At 44.9% G+C, this 19,319-nt stretch overlaps 1 protein-coding gene across 4 annotated transcripts; it reads right to left on the bottom strand.

The window, feature by feature from the left end:
- Window positions 1–4,408: 4,408 nt before the first annotated feature.
- LOC129584853 (uncharacterized) lies at window positions 4,409–15,218 on the bottom strand. Of its 4 annotated transcripts, XM_055477424.1 has the most exons (5): window positions 14,964–15,218; window positions 14,737–14,904; window positions 5,307–5,618; window positions 5,115–5,180; window positions 4,409–4,964 (listed from the first exon to the last, which is right to left on the bottom strand). In XM_055477424.1, the coding sequence occupies exons 2-5, from the start codon at window positions 14,881–14,883 to the stop codon at window positions 4,881–4,883; spliced, it is 609 nt and encodes a 202-aa protein (XP_055333399.1). In that variant the 5' UTR covers window positions 14,884–14,904; window positions 14,964–15,218; the 3' UTR covers window positions 4,409–4,880. The 4 variants fall into 4 exon arrangements, with proteins under 4 accessions (XP_055333399.1, XP_055333479.1, XP_055333316.1 ...); XM_055477504.1 differs by lacking the exons at window positions 4,409–4,964; window positions 5,115–5,180; window positions 5,307–5,618 and adding exons at window positions 6,164–6,614; window positions 7,934–8,281 and having other exon boundaries at window positions 14,964–15,198; XM_055477341.1 differs by lacking the exons at window positions 4,409–4,964; window positions 5,115–5,180; window positions 5,307–5,618 and adding exons at window positions 8,610–8,998; window positions 9,377–9,763 and having other exon boundaries at window positions 14,737–14,892; window positions 14,953–15,201.
- Window positions 15,219–19,319: the final 4,101 nt, after the last annotated feature.

The following is a 19,319-nucleotide window of genomic DNA, read 5'->3' as shown; positions in this document are numbered from 1 at the left end:
GGTGCATGTACTGATGTACACGAACAGAAACTACTGCACTGCATAAAAATGGATTTTTAATGCAGAGAAATCAGTACGAAATGCGGAAACTTCAGTTTATTCTTTCCACATTACCCAACTCAGATTGTACATTACATCATGTACAGCAATACACTCTACGCCTCTACCGTAGGTTACAATGTTTACATTTAAACCTTTTTACTACAAGTATGGTTTCAAACTTTTAAGTTTTACGTACATAATTATGTCCCTTTATTGGTATATATAGCTGTTCGCAATCAAAATGGGATATAAGTGCGTATCTGACCTTTTATTGGTACATATACCTATTCACAGTATCGTATATAAGCGAGAATCTGACCTTTATTGACATATAATATACCTATTCGCAGTCAGTATCGTATAATTATTATATATTAAGTGCGTATCTGACCTTTATTTATTGGTATATACGGGCAAGCATTCCCTGTACTGGCTGCCGTAACCCGGCTGGAGTGTTACGTTACGTTACGTTACGGTAGTGCATATGGTTAAATCAGACATGCGCGGTACAGAAGCGGCATGTTTATAAGTAATTAGCCACAACGTAAAACTCCAGCCGGCTGACGGCAGCAAGTACAGGGAGTGCTGGCCTTAGCCGTTTGAATTCCCCTTATATATACCTATTTGCAGTCAGTATCTATAAGTACGTAGGTGACCTTTGTTGGTACATAATACATAAACCTTTTCGGGATCAGTATCGTATATAAGTGCGAACATGCGAGTATAATTGGATTTTTTTTTGTAACTTTGAACGGTAAATTAACAGTTTCACTAAATCATCCAATTGTTACGCACCTTCCAATCTGGATGCATTTTAATTTGCTGGGTTCAGCTAAACCAGGACAAACAAAAACGCGCGCCTAGGTACTAGACAAATCCAGCTCACTAACAGTAAGCACGATGCTGCTGTGCTACGACAAAGTAATGAAAACGATTTATTATTGTAATAACGGAACGTGAATTATTAAATCGCATCTGTTTATGGTGCGAAAAGAACAGTTAGGTATACGTACGGTGAGAGTACCAACTTGACAACTTGATGCCGCTGACGAAAACATTTGAAAAAGCACTGAATATTCATACAGCAACTTTCACCTTCATTCACTAAAGATTTATCTCTTATGTACAGATACCTGGATAACCACTAACAAAAATAGCAATGACTATTTTCCAAATGAGTCTAACTAACGCGCTCCAAAATGGTGGAAAAGTGGAAAAAATTCAGCAGACCAGACATCTACAAGGAAGTGTAAAGGAATCAAATGACCAAAAGCCCACTGCGGATAGTCTGCAAGACATCAGTCCACTTCGGCAGCCGCCAGATGCCAATCGCCATCCACATCCAGCGCGGCGAACCGCGCCAGGACGTCATCCACACGGTGACCTTTCGGCGCGAACCATCCCCGGACCTCCGTCAGGTTGAGTTGGCCGTCGTGGTTGCGGTCGATGCCGTCCAGCACCTCCTGCACCGCCACACCGGGGAGGTGGCGTCTTTTCCGCTCTCGGCATTCCCCGTTACAGGAACCGGTGCGGCAACCGCCAGCGCAGTTGCAGCCAAAGATATTGCACGCACCGTGACCGCAGTACGGTGTCCCGACGCTGCAGTCGCCGCAGCCTTTGTACCACAGCGTGATGATGGTGCCGTCCGGTTGGCATTCGCGCACGCGTTCTTCCAAACAGCACACACCGTGCACCGGTCCCGTGTGGACCGACAGGAGAAGAATCAGTGCCGAACTAGCGAAAAATACCATGGTGGAAGCACTCATGATTCGTGAAAGTATCGATTCGAAAGGAAAAGTCTTGGAGTAAATTACAAGCACGAACCATGTCAGAAATTTTATATATATTTATATGACGTACGACACAGTTTAGGTCAGAGTCCAGTGATGATCTAGGCTCCCGGTGACGCCTGCAGATTCGCCGAACTGGATCGGTCAGTTATGGTATAAAGGAGTCCAAAGATCACTGATGTTTATCGTCCTCGGCTTTAATGCCTTCGTCGTTCGGCTTAGCTACCGCGCAGTTTCCTGACGATGCTGCTGTCATCAGGCAGTGTCCGGTGCACAACAAAGAAAGCTGACTGATGCTTCTGCAAAATGTTGCGAAGCCATGGGGAAAAAATTTGGAAACATGATGCACAAAATGAAGCTTGCCTCTCGTCATTTCGGGGTGCGTCTACACAGCGTACCACCGCTGTACCAATAGCACTGCTAAATAACGTACAACGACAGCCACGTACAGTGCTGTAACGTAACATGCTATAATGTACTAAACTGTAACGTAATGTAATGTAATGTATAATGTAATGTAATGTACAGTGCAGTAATATGTTGTGCACAGCACCAGCGCCACCAGTGGACGTTGCACGGAAAATGTGGAATTTCCCGACCAGCAGAACGGACAAAGCGTACAACTTATCACGTACGCCTTGGCGCTGGCGTTCGTCAGTCCGGCGGTTCCATGATTTCCGGAATTGTGGAATTTCCGGACGGATAGCGTTTCCATACGTAGTACGGAAATTCTGTGCTGCACTGTATATAAGCGTCAACCGCACCATCTTGCTTTACAGCATTTTATTTCACATACACTGTAGTTTTTCTATATTACACGCTAGTGACCTTTGATAAAAAAATGTTCTCGTCTCTGGTAGTTGTGGGGCTGTTGGTGTCGCCGCTCTTCCGTGGCAGCCGTGCGGAATGCTGCGGTGGCAAACCGTTGGCGGTGTGTCGGATGGATGGGAAGCCGAGTTCGCTGTACACGACGATCTGCGGCGATTGCACGATCGGGACACCGTACTGCGGGCACGGGAAGTGCAACATCTTCGGCTGCAACTGCGAAGGAGGCTGCCGCACCGGACGCTGCGTCGATGGATGCTATTAATTGCCTGTGATCCATTCAGCGGAAATGGCCAGCCTGTCCGCAAGATCCACAGCCGTAAGGTGACTAATGGCGGCAGTTCTGTTGTTTAAATACCGTGTCTTTGCTATCGATGCCAGCTCGTTTTTTTCTTGTTACTTTACTCTTAATTTCCATGCGCCGTTTCTTGCCACTTTCTAGTTTGTTCATTTCGGGCCAGTTTTCGGCACTGATGGATCAGACACTGTATAACCCGAACGCAAAGTAAATTGTGGTGGACATTAAACGCTAGCGCGTTATGTTTCAATTTGATGGCAATTTATTGATGAACCAGGCCCTAATGACCTTTGCATGGGCAATCAACCTGGTAAGCGTAGTACCACAAAAGACGTCGTTTAAAAAGATGACAAATTTTTTTCCGGCTCTTTGGAGCCGGAAATAGTGTTTAAATAAAATATTGTTACGTAGTAATTCATTGGTACCACAAAAATGGCACTGTATGCAACAATCTACAGTATAGGTCATGGAATACAGCCGATGATAATAATTAATAGGCAACAGCCAGTGCACATATCGGTATGCTTTCACAGGTTTACACTAATTAAAATGAATAAAATCTAAACATTGAAAAACTCCCATAATCATTATTGTCGTTCAAGATCTTATGACGTGCACTCAAGGTGCCCAAAACAGCTGCTGCGTTTCCTCTGACAACAGCCAAACTTAATCGCTGTCTCAAAAAGGCCGTGGATCTAGGCTCTCCTGTAGCGTCAGGGATCTTCCAGCCAGCAAAACGAATCAGTTCCGCAAACGACGCTCCAAAGGTACAGCAGATTAAGCAACACTATGAATCGTCTATCGGTGTCTACAATGTATTATTTTTGATATTTTATTTTTTTGTGAGAATTTCCATTTGCATGCTCACGACTGCTGCCTATACAATAAGCATAGCGTGAATGGTTACAACTCTGTTAATACAGTAGTACCATGACTGAACATGTTCTAGAATTCCCGGAAATGGTAGCGTCACTAAAACACCAGATGGCAAACAATTTTCGCTATGCAATCGAATGTTGTGCCCACTCTGAAAGCCTACTGTTTTGATCGTAATCTAAGGTGCCTTCGCGTGCCTTTTGCCTACTCGCAAGACGAAACGTGTGGCTGTAGACGTGTACTTACGTATATTCGACATCGTACATAGGTAGTGTAAGTGCGATAAAACCCACGTTTTCCAGATTCTTAGAATCTGATATGTATTACTCCGTACCGGCTACGCCAGTGCCATCAAACCAGAAAAGATCGACCAAAACCGATATTACGAGTATATGCTCATATTCCGGCCAGACAGTATCCATTTCTCATTCTCCCTTCTCTACCACCACCAGTATACAGAGAATGACATGCAAAAAATAATATTTTATATGGACGAACATACCGGGATGTATAGTCCTATTTTTGTATAACTTTAGAAGATTAACCATTGCTACTGGCCACGAACATTTCGGTCTGGATACATTTTAATTTCGTGGGTGAATCAGGTTCAGCTGAACCAGGATGAACAAGAAAGCGCGCCTAGGTACTAGACAGATCCAGCTTACAAACAGTAAGTACAGATACGCTGCGGCTATACTAGTACCAGTAATAAGAAATAATATTGCAATAACTGACAAAATGGGAAACATTTCAAACTGTGTTTATGGTTCCAAAACAAAACAGTGATTAATATGGGAGAAAGTACGAACACAATTAATGCCTGGGTATGCACATATTATTCTCTCCGATCAGTAGTAACTTTGGTGATCACAAAATTCTGTGAAATCGATGCAGATCATGAGGACAAGGAAGCGGGGAAACATGCGTGACGGAATTTTGGTTTGCTCAGAGTGGACGAAAGGTATATATTAACAAGGACCAGTGGACGACGCCGGCCAAGCATTATCAGCCGGATCCGGGTTATCAGGATCCCGGAAATCCCGGTCGCTTTACACGGGCTTGGGGCCTTGCAGTTCTCGTTGGGATAGCGCGAAGCTGGCCAGGAAGCACACACCGGTCACCAGCGAGATGATCTACAACAGCAAGCGAACCTTTGCGCAAGAAATGAATCACCGGGATTGGAAATGTTCGTTCGTAGCTATTTAGCAGACTAGAGTCTCGTTCGTTATCGGAATTAACCAGATCAGAAGCAGCAGACCAAAAGCTGAAAACATTTTACGTACCCCGGCGGCCAGGTGCTTTCCGTACTGTTGGTCGGTAAAGAGAAAGATTTGGCGGGTCTGGCTGATCTGCCGGCAAAAAACAAGAATGTTCAGACACATTTTCTTATGTCCTTACAGTATTGCTAAGGATTTATTATATACTGATCTATTATACTGATGACCTTTAAATAATTTTGTTCTTAGGGTTTATACCTTCCACTGTTCGGTCTGGACGATCTCGACGATACCGGCGATGAGGAGTAGAATGGCCAGGGTCATGTTGAAGGTGTTCTCCAGGGCGGTGGCCTTGGGGATGATCATGCTGGAGACGGTGTGGAAGGCGTACGTCAGCAGCACCATCGTCAGCACACCCAAGGCCAGCGTCTGCGCGCACAGGAAGTATACTTCCCCCGACAGGAACATCTCGCGCGGATACGACAGGTAGTCCGTGCCGTTCAGGCCGCTGGTCAGCTGCCGGTCCTCCCGCAAACTGGCCACCAGTGCCAGCGCCACAATCACCATCATCTTAACATGGACCAATATTCATAATTTAATATTAAATTACCGTGGTTTATTTCATGCCAAACTAGTGAAACTGTGCATCGTATACCAGTGTGTACGTGCTAAATTAAATTAAATTAAACTACAGTATCTGTAATTAGGTATGCTTATTAGAGTGTGCTGGCTTATATATAGTCAGTCACATTATTATTCATAATTACATAAGTATTACCGGTAAGATGGTAACACTACAGTACTCGTATTTTAATTTGTTGATAGCGGCAGACGGTTTCCTTCTTGCGTATCACAAACTTATCCTATACCGCAGGTGGTGATCGGTGGTCATTATGCGAGAAGCTAATTATTAATAACATTTCATAAACCTATTGGCAAGATTATTCCACTTGTAGCGTTTGTACAGATTCTCGTACATATGTAGAACTACGTATCCATGCAAGTTTCTACGTAAGAAATCATTCAGTAGTGGATGCTGTACGACATAATGATGTTACGTAAGTCTGGGATGTTTTCTAAGGAATTGCGGTTTGTGTACGCTGAGACTAAGAATGCACGTGGCTGTGTGTATTGTTAGAATAAAGCTGTACAACGAGACAACAAAAATAACGTCACGGGGATTTGACCATGTACATGTAACTGCGTCGGAGTGCTTGAAACAACTAGCGCAAAGGTTAACAATAATGAAGGATAGATCTAATGGAAGAAGGTAAAGCAAAAAATTCTAACTTAATCTCTCTTTCTATGTCTGTGACTGGCGAGTAACTACTGCGGGTATATTAGCTGGCCGGAAGACAAGACTATGGATAATATGTAGTGCACGTGGTCGCTGATCGGCGACGTATGGGACGTGCAATGTCAGTAATTCCCCAAAGCCCAAGGAATGGAAGCCGAATAGAATCCCGTTCATGGAGTCTCTTAGGCCTGGTTGCGGGGCCCGGCGAACTCTTTGATGGCCAGAGCCAGGCTGGCGATGAAGAAGACGGCCAGGAAGAGGCCTAGCGACTGCAAATAACAAAGGTCACATAATATTATATATATATGGATATGCAAAATTACGGTGCAAAGCAATGTAAAAGGGTTTATGCCTAACAAGGGCCACATTCGCTCATATGTATACATATACACGTATCTGGACTTATGCACATATATACAAGAACACCAGTGTATATAAAGGGAAAGGTCACTCTCGTTTATATGTAAAATATATGTACCGGTAATACATGCTTCTGTAAATGTTTCTATAAATATGTGATCTATATAAATATGTGAGTTCTTCTATAAATATGTGATATATATGGTGCTATGACACGCTACATTTTTATATCTTATATGTACAGAGTATATCCATATACGAGTATATAAGGGGCGAAAGTAGACGCGTTCCACCGTTCCCCTGTACTGCTGCCGTCAGTCGCCTGGAGTGGCGTTACGGTAATACATGTGGTTAAATCTGGCGCGGTACATAAGCGCCATGTTCAGCCACTACGTCAAACCCAGCCGGGTGACGGCAGCAGTACAGGGGAACGGTGGAACACGTTTACTTTTGCTCCCTTATTACCATATGCATATATATGCATTTATATGATACTATATACATTTAAATGATACATATGGATGGATAATTTACTTGTATATACAAAAGTAATAATGGTCCTGTTTACGCCCATGCACGTATGCACTTTTATGTTATGTAAGCGCTAGTTTTCAATACCTTTTCCACTAAAGGTTACATTTATACGTACATACGATACGCAGTTGAAGTGATTCGCGTGTGTAAAGAAAAAAGCATCAAAGGTCACTTTGAAATATGTACATGCAATGTTACTTTTATATATGTACATGTATATATAAAGGTCACTTTTACCTATCTGCATAATTAAAGAGTAGACGGAGGTGCCCAAATATTACATCAATAAAGTTCACCATTCTACATGTTTACACGATACGTACAAGCTTGTCCGGTTTTCCTACGTAAAGGTACAGCTAGCGCGGAGTTTGCGCTTATAACGATGGCCCCTTCACTACGTTTATCAAATTTCCTACATGCAGGCAGATTGTCGCTTACTGCATTGACCATTTTCTAGCCACCTTCCACCAGGCAGTTATTATTATCCTCATACAACTGTATGGCGTGTACCAAGCCACCAGCCAGTCAAATGCAAGTTACGTGTTTAAAGAGTGTGGCGTGGCGCGCTGTACTGTGAAGTTTTTGCGTAACACGCAAATTCGTGTAAATCGCTGTATAGATTCGTCAGAAATTACCGGACAAGCTTGTACACTATATAAGCATACTATCAGTCTAATGTCTATCATGAACGTACCCCGGCGGCAATCCGGCAGCCCCAGTCGGAGTAGAGCATGGCCATGGGGTAGTTCCAGCCCTCGCGCGCCGTCAGACACAAGAGTTCAATGCCGGCGGTGATCCACATGAGGACGAAGAACAAGTTGAGGATGACCTCGAGGTAGGTGGTCTTGGGGATGAGGACGGAGGAGGTGACGGACCAGCAGAAGGTGGTCAGCTGGCCGAAGAGGTACACCAACGAGGCCGTGCACACGCACAGGAAGAACACCTCCCCCACCATGTAGAACTCAATGGGCCAGCCCACCGCCGTGGCCGCGCCCTCGCGCCGCCGCGACGCCACCAGGCCCAGCGCCACCACTGTGATGATCTGCAGCACACGGTACCATACGCCTTCATGCCGGCCGTTCAGTCTCACTAAGCACCGCCCAAGGGAGGCGGGCAGCATGTTTATATAGCGCGGCACAGACACATGGACAGAGAACAGTGAAAGCCCCACAACCAACACACATCAACAGAGCTGTTAAAGAATTAGTTGTATTGACGTTTGGTAAAGTTTATGGTGTGTTCTTAACAAGGTAGCATGATAAACACAGATATATGGCTGTTTGTTTTATTGCTGATTGCTAAAGTCAACACCACATCGCTACACGTATTTACTACATAACAACTCTATGCCGAATTGAATTTCCCGTGAAATATACGTACTACTGTCGTCTCTGTCAAACATAAGAAAAATAAGCGCTGCTATTATGTATAATGACAAAATTGTACAACAACGGACGAGGAAGGCAACGGAATTTAAGCCACGAATAAGGAAGCACTGGGCTGGCTAACTAACTACTCTACTCTGGTAATGATATACAAGAAAGCTGCTCAGATCTCTGATATACTGCACTATAGCGTTAAATCTCCTCAGGTAGTCATTTTTGCTTGAGTGGCGCTGTATATAACCGGAAGTCGAATTAGTCTAGCGTGTGCTGATGGGACTGGCGCTGATGGGGGCGCTGCGTTTGGGTCCCTGCAGCTCCTTGACGGCCAGCGCGAAGCTGATGAGGAAGAAGGTGCCGGTGAAGAGGGAGAGCGCCTGCGGAGGGGCAGTTACTATTAATTTCTTAGATTTCTTAGGTTTCGTAGAGTGGGTCTCATCTTCGAAGCGAATTTCATTCAAATAAAGCTACGGTGCTTTCCCGAACCGTAACTGTAGGCGTGGCCGCTGCATACGCCATACCAAAGCTAGATTCGCTTGGAATTGGAGACCACACCCTCAAGATTTCTTAGGTTTCTTAGATTTCTTAGAGTGGGTCTCCTCTTCGAAACGAATTTAATTCCCAATACAGATATGTGGCTTTTCGAATCATAACTGTGGGCGTGGCCACGGTATACAGCAAGCTAAATTCGCTTAAACTTCGAGACCGCACCCTCAAGATTTCTTAGGTTTCTTAGATTTCTTAGACTAACGTACCCCGGCGGCCACCCGACAGCCCCAATCCCCCTGGGCCATATCGACGCGGTTGGGCGGGAAGGCCCAGGCGTTGGGGATGGTCTCGGCCAGCTCGACGATGCCGGCGGTCCAGAACATGAGGATGAAGATGAAGTTGAAGACCACCTCGTGGATGGTGGTCTTGGGGACGATGACGGAGGAGACGATGTGCATGGCGTAGGTCAGGAGGACGGCCGTCACCCACACCAGGCCGGCGGTCTGCACGCACAGATAGAAGACCTCCCCGGTGAGGAAGTACTCGGCCAGCCAGTTCTCTACGGACGCCGTGAACATGGCGCGGTCCGGCGCGTACTGCCGGCCCTCGCGCCGCCGACTGGCCGCCAGCCCGATCGAGACGATCAGCAGCACCTACGCACCGGCCGAGCGCACTCTCAACATTCCGTTTCCAACTGCCAACCGATTACGTCACGCGTACCGGCCTCGGCGCTTACGAATATCGGCAAAAATTTTTATTTTTTTCAACCAGTTTTATATTTGTAGTATATTAACTATATTTTATATATAATATATGTAATATATATTTTTATTTTATATTTATAATTTTTTTCTAAAATAAAATGAGGTACCTTTAGCTACCATGATGCAATTTTACTAATCAATATCCGCGCAGTCAGCGCGTCATTGATCCAGCGGATCAACGTATACGCAAACAACAAAATTCCGCCAATATTCGTAAGTGCCGGTGTTCGGTGCCGCGAGTAAATGCAAGCGCATGCTAGGCAGCAATAGCGAAAGATCACCGAAAGGAAGCAGAAAGAGACTTAGGAAACAGGTACATGCACTGTTAAGTTAAAAAGCCCGGAAGTCAGAAAAGGGATTCTGTGTACATCTGTCAGATTGTTTGCTATAATTTAAATTTACGCGTGTTTCTTTACAACGTGTCTGGACTTCTGTGAATCGACTACAACCTAACATCGGCAGTAGCAAGGACTTGCCGCAAACGATTTATTTAAAAATAATTTTTTCTTGTCAGTCGGAAAAGAAACAGAAGAGAAGTAACCGCACAAATTAAAAAGGAGAAATGAAGTACTGTTTTTAGCACAGAATGGACACCAGTGAAACCAGTCAGGTAACCGCCACCGTTTAGCACACGCACCACACAAGCACAAGCCGGGCCAAGCACCGTCACTCTACGAATATTCCATCTTGCACTTCAAACTGCATTTTCGCCAAAGCGTCATCATAACCAGCACTTTGTAGCCACTACGAAAACCGCTCAACACAGCGCTTTCTCCGGTATACGCCGGATAATTGCCGGTTAAGTGCGTTACAAGAGAGGCTGCGACAGGAGAATCAAAGAAGCCCACGAAGAACACAGACTCATTTAATTAGCATTTATATATGCATCGCTTACTAAGTGCCGATGACGTTATACAACGTGTATCAGCGTTCCGCCGTGTCATGCCCTCGCTCGACGCACTTCCGGTGCGTTTTCAGCACCTTACTTAGTTCTACGTGGCATCCGGCTTTTTCCCCGATTTTTCCAAGGGGAAACGCAGGATTCCCGATTTTTCAAAGGGGAAACGCAGGATGCCTTATACCGTATACCTTGCATAACATAATGTTCAATGGCAGTTTCCAAACGACACACACGTTCGTTTGTTTGTTGACAAGTGATTCCCTTAACGCAGCGAATGGCAGGTAAAACCGGGCGCCCAGCCAACAATGCACACCAGCGTTAACGGCTAATGGAATGCCATTGCACGCCTGACACCGGCTTTTCCGGCAACACGCATCCATCTCGCTTTTTACGCAGGCACTTGTTTGTTGCCGTGTGTGTTACACCGAATATACGCGCAATCTATCGCTGTCACCTGATCGAGCGCGTCGATGCTTTTCCGCTCGTGTCGATTTTAACGCTCTGACGGCGCACATTTGTTCTTTAGAAAAGCCACGACGAAAGCGTAGGAATACAAAAAAAAGTGGGGGCTTTCGCTTTAAGGCGGATTACGCAAATATACGCTGTACTGTTCGAACCCGGTGCTGGCGATTTATGCGCACTGGATATGTTCCTATTTTGCACACTGCTTGTTGATTTTATTATTCAATTAAAGCTCACATGATCTTTAAAATTACAGGAAGAAATATAGTAATTTTGATAATATTCTAACATAAAAACTGTTTATTAATATTATTTGTTTATTGTTTTACATTATTTTTTTATAATTTTTATTGCTAGTAATTTATTTCATATTATTTAAATTACTTTATATAGATTTGTAACATATAATATTAAATTTTATTAAACTGCGGATGCTAGTAAAAAACACTTTATGTCATCTTAAATCTTGAGAGGAGTGAATTTGTCATTGCGGTAAACGTAGTGTAGTGGCACTCGTTCATATCGCAACTTTCCCGTTAAATACGTGCTATCTGTACCTTTACGACAGAAATTACTGGACAAGCTTGTACACGTTTTAAGACCTAAATTGCACCGGCGAAAAACATACTCCATCGCGTAATACCGTGATGTGATGAGAAAACAAAAAAAAAGAATCGGGTTACGTCGCCGGTGTCAGAAGAGCGTGAAACGGCGGTGACATCACGTAACTGCCTGCTGACCAGCGGGAGGCGGGGCCGCGTCCGCTGATTAGCTGACCCTGCTGACTGGCGTGTTAATCGTTAATACGGTTAAATAAAATCAGTGTATCGGCTTTGGCAGCGGGGATGTTGCGTGCCCATCGCGATCTGACCTGACGACCTTAATTGCGCATGTGGAGCGCTCTCGCTGCATCAACCTAAGATCATGGCCAGCCCGGTCACGCCGCTCACCGTTTTGGCCGACGCGAGAGCGATCAAGGTGCCATCTTTATACCGCATTCATCATAAAAATATATATCGTCTACTAACGCAAAAAGCAGCGGACTGACCGCATTCCATCGCCTGACCCCTCGATTTCGATAAACCGGTTTCGAGCGGCAGTGATTTTCAGCGAGTGAATATGTTGCTAGCGCACACCGCGATCATCAGAACGTGCTGTACCGGCTTTCTCAGCAGTAAAACGCATTTTGCGGCTGGTCAACACATATGGCACGAACGAGTCATAATACTCCCGCAGCGACACGCATTCCTTTCCCTCAACCGGCGAGAAAAATGCAGCCGCGAAAAAAAATCTCTGACAAATTTTTGACAAGGAGTGTATACTGTATACTGCACGATACAAATAATAATATTTACGAAACGGTAAACACGCTTGGCAAGCGCCGTGATTGGTGTAATCAGCGCTTAGCACGTTGCAGCTTCATTACATATTCGCTTTTCCAGCTACGGCATGCAGTCGCATTCCGTTCTCGTCTTTTCTTAGGAGATCAGAAACCGGTCGACAATGTGCTCAAAGAATGCGTTTGATTCACGACTGGTTTTTCCATACCAGGAAACATAATTGCTAGCTTACAATTTGTCACTGAAAAATCCGGGCGCGATTTGCTGAACCAGTTAATCTTCCTACAGGGCTGATTTTTTCGAGTAATTTTGCAAAATGATTTAATTCCTTAATTGCTGGCGTTATTCAGCTTTTATGGAGATTGGCCGATTTCTTGCAGTCAACGCTGAATTTAAAAAACCCTGGTTTTCCGCGGAAAACATGATTATTGAGCCTTGCAGCCAAAAAAAATAAATTACCGGGTTATTTAATAAATTCATTCAGCGATTGAAATTATTTTTTATTCTCTCGCTGTAAATAAATTTTATTAAATCAAGTATTATATTGCACAATACGTGTGTCTAGTGAATCATTTGTTGTTTATTCGGATCGTGAGTCGATGAAGAGCGCAGCAAAATGCGAGACGCGACGTGAATTGCAGCTTCTTTATTTGACAGTCAATAAATTTTGACTGACTTAGTATTATATTACTGAATAAATTTTTTCGAAGAAATAAATTATTTACTATTTTTTGCAGGCAATAAATTGAATTAAGTAGCACAAATTGTGAAGGATGTTTACTATTCAAAAGGATACAAAAAGCGTCGAATGATGCAATTAATCGGTGGAACGAACTGGGTTGATGCGATTAGCGAGTACAACACGCACACGACGGCATTTTCCCAAGTATCACGCACACTGGGAACGCGTCACCTCCGAACGGAATCCGCCGCAGCAGAGAACAACAGGATCACCTGTTATTCACACTGTTTACCGGCACTCGCCCGTCCCTGTTTTCCGCACTGAGCGTTTCGCTGCGTAATTGCTGGAGTAATCAAACGCTTTGCCTGCATTTCACGCGCGACTACACCCGGCATTTTTTCTCTCGCTCTCTGTTATACAGCACACAACAGCCACTCTAAAACGATTAAGGCGCTAACCCAGTCGCGCGCTGGACCATGGCGGTAAATTAATCATATTTACTGCCGGATCACGAAAGCCCTGTCATCGCTACAAAAAACCCTCTACTGCATATCACCGCTGCAAAAAAAAAATTACCGAAGATATACCGCTAAGCAGAAATTCGCCGCGGCTCGCAGTTGTCAATGGTCTAAGCAAACGGGGGACTTATGTAAGCGCGGCACACAAGTGTCAGGTCTACTGATGGCCTGCACATTCCTCAACGACACTCGGCGCTGCTGATCGGCTGCCAGAACAGCATTCCGCAGCGCCTTAAAACGCTAAAAGAGAAAACGCTGCGCAAGCCTATTGCCGACCTGTTTGCCGCGGCTGACAAGTGGCTAATCCACTGCCTGCGCTGAACGCACAGCCTGACCGTTGAATAAGTGGATTTAGATCAGCTGTTTATTTGAGAATGCCTCATCGGAAGATCGGATTGTGCCGACGCATCAGCAGCGACATAATAGCGAGACTCACGGGGGGAAAAACAATCGCAATGTTACGGAGAAAGTCCCCGGGAATGCGGGAATCAACCCAGGTTAATGATTGATCCGATCGATCGATCGGATCGAAGTTACCACAACATTTACCTGAACGACGCGGATCGCATACAAGCGTCCCGGTGTTTGTCTTGCGCTGACAGGAACCACCGTCAACACGCACACAAACACACACGGGAAGGTACACAGTTAAACACACGCCGGTATCCGCTCAATACCGCGGCTTATGTAAGCCCGTTACGTAAAGCAACCACCAGCACATATATTTTCCCAAGCATTGCACTGTGCTGGGAAAATGCTACGCCTCACTAAAATTTAATTACCAATATGGGAATTTAATTATGCGTTTTTTGTAACTATGGTTGACGTTTGGATTTGTGGTTAGACAGAGTGGAAAGGGCGGAGAAATAAGAGTTAGAGAAGACCACCACCGCCACCAAGGGAAACCGTACACCGTGTAAGCAGTGAGCCGCAGCCGTTATGTATCGGAATTCACTTACCAGCTCGACCAGCTTGAGGATCCCGGGGATCTTGCCAAAGTAGTTGACATTGAAGCCGGGCGTGCTGGTGATGGTGGCGTTGACGGAGTTGGTGTGGTTGCCGCGGATGATGGAGTAGTTGAGCGTCTTGGTCGTCGTGGTCACCATGATGGGGACGTTAGCGATTACCTGTAAGATTAACCGCAGCGGTCAGATTGGGACGCGGCGAGGTGACAGCGGCGCCTTACCGTGGGGAAGAGCTCAGGCAGTCAAGTGGCTGTGGTCAGGCCAACACGTTGCAGGTTCAGGTCAGTGCCGATCAAACGCCGTAATTTAATTCACTCGATCAAGAATTTTCGCCGTGCGCGGATAATAATACAACTGTATCAAGCGTGGTCTGTGTGCTCGCGTAATAAAACGATCTCGCCCAACACGTTCTAGCGCTGAATGTTAGTAAACACTTTTTCTCTCTCTTTCTCTATCGCTCGCGAAAAAGCCTCTTGTGCAAGGCAGCTTGGCGCGTAGCTTTAGAAGCCAGCCAGCCAATCAGCGCGTTGCAGGTAGTACGCAGATGGCAATCAGCGCTAAACCGGTTTTAAAATATAGCCGCTGCTGCCACTCGTACGCGCGCAGGTATGCGGTGCGCTATCCTCGTACGCCACTTGAAGGGAGGCTTTATAATAGCCGTTGAATCGATATTATTGTACCTGTCTTGGCACTCGTACGCACTGAAGTATGCTGTGCGATGCATGCGTACGCCACTTAATCACCGCTTAGCAAAGCCGATTTAGCCGATCTACCTGTCTTTCAGTACGAGCGCTGACGCATCAGTACGCGCCGCGGCCAACACAAACACAGCGCAGCGTGACTTTCCGCTGTTACCGCGAAATTCCCCTCTCTTGTTGTTGTTCCCCAGCAGCATATTCTAGCACAGAGATCTTGTAGCCATATTTTTATTGTGGCGGAGGCGGTGCTCGACTGCCGAGAAAACCAGTCGAGCCACTATTCCAGCGCTCACACCGGTGTTGCACAATCAATAATACTCGTATAGAGTGATGTGATAATGTCATTCACGTATCGACAATTTTTCTCCGTTGTTAATCGTGTTTCTATGCTGCAGCTTGGCCCATCTTGTACGACCGCCATCACTGCCGGTACAAATTTGATATAGCATTACGGCGTTCGTCGGCTGACGAATGCCCCTGATCATGACCTCTAACCAAGGGATCCGCCGCTCCGATGTCTGTACACGTCACGAGCCATGAGCGGCACGAATACCAAATTTTAGTGCGCGGTTTACAGAAATACAGATGCATGGGTTACGCTAAGCTGCAAACCACGTCCCGCCACACCACACTCTTTACGCAGTACGTGCATTTGGCATTGCTGATGCACGTCAAACATCTATTCTATATGTGTCGTACTAGCGGTGATTGCGAACCACATTATTGCACGAGCGCGAGCCCCGGTACCACTGGGAAATGGTATTGGGATTGTGGAATTGGAAAAGCGTGACGTACGCTCTTTGTGGCGTCAGACAAATTTTATGCTCTTGACGAAGACTTATTGCAGCACCTCGCGCTTCGCGCTCGGAGCAAAAAATCGACGATTTTTGCAGTCGAATTTGTTGAGCCTAAAATGAACCTATTATTGCCAGAATTGTTGATTTCTAAACGCCAACCTCGCGCTTAATATATATGTACTACGTGTGCCTTTATACATGAAAATTTTCACCCCGCTTTTATACGACGTCGCAAATTAGGTATAGTTTAAGCAGCGACTATCTATCTAAATACAAAGTGGAAATGCGATATGTGTAAGGAGAGCAATCCCTCTGCATTATAGCATGGAGGAAGTGTTTTTGCTATGAATTTTGTTTTTGGAATTTAGTTTGTATCCGACATACTGTATTATGATACTTATTAAAGGCACTAACCCGTACCGTGTTTACACTTTGCACAATTACTAAGTAATAGATTATTATCGCCCAACAGTCGCGATATACGGTCCGGTATACGATACGGTGGGACACCGTATCGTGACCGTACCGTTGTTAAGTTGGAGTGATCGCAACGCGCAGACGGTAAACGATACGGTCCAATCCTGCCTCTGACGTGAAACATGCTGCGGTTCAAATCGGTTTTAAGACTTTGAAAGATGGTAACAATCGTTCAGTCGAAAACTCGATGAAAATTAAAATGCTTAACTATTTTTCGATACCAAAACGGCCAGATTTAACAGCCCATGAATCTTTCTACGAGCATTTAAATTTTAACACAGACGCGTATGGAGTTTAAATAACAGCTCGCGCAGAGTACTCCAACGGCTCCGTAAGCTTTGCATGCTAAATTCACATGGCTGCAGAATAGTTCGTTTTCGGATAAACTGCACTCGCTTGGTATCAAAAAATTCCTTAGAATTTTATCTTTCTTCTAATATCCTTTTCTGACGAATCAAGAACAATTAAAATCTACCAGAACAATTTTAAAGTTGTATGATTTGGCAGCTGCACACGTTGTGCTTCATGCCACTGCCACTAAGGGTGGTTGCTATATCGCAGATGTCAACGGTATGGTATTACGATATCTCAGCCTTCTACCGTCAATCCTACCGTCAAACGGTCCGGTAAGGGTACGCCGTGATGACGTAGAAGAGCCTACCGTCTATCATAGGTCCATTTTGTGTTGCGATAAGAATCTAATAAGCTGCAATGGCGCGTTCCCTTAAACTTTAAAGGTACTAACAAGTAACTGCCGTCCGTTCAAGCCGGCAATGCTTCAGCCTTCAGCTGATCCAGTAAGTATGTATGATACCATGAGGTGAGTAGTCTGCGCTCGCAGCTCCGCATTAACAGCCGGCATGCTGTTTCATTAATAATATTGGGCGTTAACAACCACGATTACTGCAAAATGCTGGTTACGTATGCGGCATCCCGTAAATCATGGACTTCCTTATCCAGCTGAAATCGAAGTGCTATTATTAATATTCGGATTCCCTTTAATTCTCTTAATGAGTTAACTTGATTCCAAATTTTTGTTGGCATGCATGATCAAATGAAAAGAATACGATGCGATCTAATCTTTATTAATTGGTTTCCTTTGTGTTCAACAACAATGATTACACACTACGGTTACAAGTTCCAAAAACAACCAAAATCATTCCCTTCCCCAAATTTACTTCTGCCCGGCAAAGTGCCTAAAACTGCGGCAGCGTTTCACTTCATTATCGCCAGACTGATGTGATGCGATAATGCGATAAAATGAACAGACTGATGTGATGCGATCTGTTCATTTTATCATAAATTGTGAGTTAGCCCTGCCATGAATCATGCCAGGAGAAGCTCCAAGGAAATTGCATAAAAAGCTTGCTACATAAACGGAGAATGAAGCCGGGCGTGCTGCTGACGGTGGCGTTGCTGGAGTCGTCACAATGGTGTGGTTGCCGCAGAAGAGGGGGTAGTGGAGCGTCTGGATCGCCGTGGTCACCGTCATGGACACGGCGGCGATGGGTCACACTGAACGACGTGACTGCCCATTAACCGTTCAGTGCGACCCATCACCGCCGTGAACGATCGCACACGTTGGTGATGTGACGGTGGCAGTAATAAAGCATTCCCTGGTGGCCTGGTCAATCTCTCCCAATTACGTATCGCGTTAAGTGAAGAAAAGAAATATAAAAATAATAAAAATATGAAGTTAAAAATTTAAGAAGAAAAAATATACAGTAAATCAATAATGACTTTACGAAACATAAAAAGCTGAAGAGTTGAGGTCGATCCTGTATTTTTTTCGTAAACACGTGCAGAGAAACCAATTCCCGTAGCGACTGCTTACTGCCACGATGCCGTAGCGAATTCGGTGAGATCATTCAGTGAGATCCGGTCAGTCTGATCGCTGATCGATATAAGATGCGGCCAAACTTTTTGGACGTATTTTATATCGTTTAGCGGTCGGAAACGGAAAGAGGAGTTCAGCTGTATTTTATGGTCATAGCGAGGTTCGAGCGATGAGGTCGGCGCAAACGGCCCCAAAATGGCTGCGGACCCCCCAAAAAACAATTGCGCCCGTCAATTCGTCCCGGTTAGTTCTATGGCATAAAAACGTTCTCAACCAGGGAGAGGGTGCGCGCGCCCGTGCGCTTTCCGCCCCCCGATACGGCCTGGAAGCCTTCCAATCAACAGCCCCACCCCCTCCCCCAGATCGTGGCAAAGCTAGCACCGCCAATGATAACCTCATAAACGGCAGCACAGTACAAACGCTGTTTTCATTTATTCTTTCTAACCACCTTATTAACAGTCTTATAGTTATGTATAACTACTTTGTATTACTATTATATCATCTTATAATTACCTGTCTGTTATGGCTAACTTAGTCCTGTAATTCATTGTGTTATCGTTCTTATACTGGAGTACATATTCTTCTAATTGCTCGTTCTCTTTCCCTTACACTGGCTGACCTTTAGTGTTTGACTTTGAATTTGATTTTGAACTTATTTGACCCACCCATTTCAGGCTTCCTCGAGTGATAGTCTGCAATAGAATCTTCAATTAAAATTTTTTTTATTATGTTTACGGTTAGCTCCTGGTTTGAATTTGTTATTGTGTA

The sequence above is a fragment of the Paramacrobiotus metropolitanus genome, unplaced genomic scaffold (assembly GCF_019649055.1).
Source record: "Paramacrobiotus metropolitanus isolate TYO unplaced genomic scaffold, Prichtersi_v1.0 Parri_scaffold0000001, whole genome shotgun sequence".
In the NCBI taxonomy this organism is placed as follows: Eukaryota; Metazoa; Tardigrada; class Eutardigrada; order Parachela; family Macrobiotidae; genus Paramacrobiotus; species Paramacrobiotus metropolitanus.
This window is presented reverse-complemented; position numbering and strand designations above follow the sequence as displayed.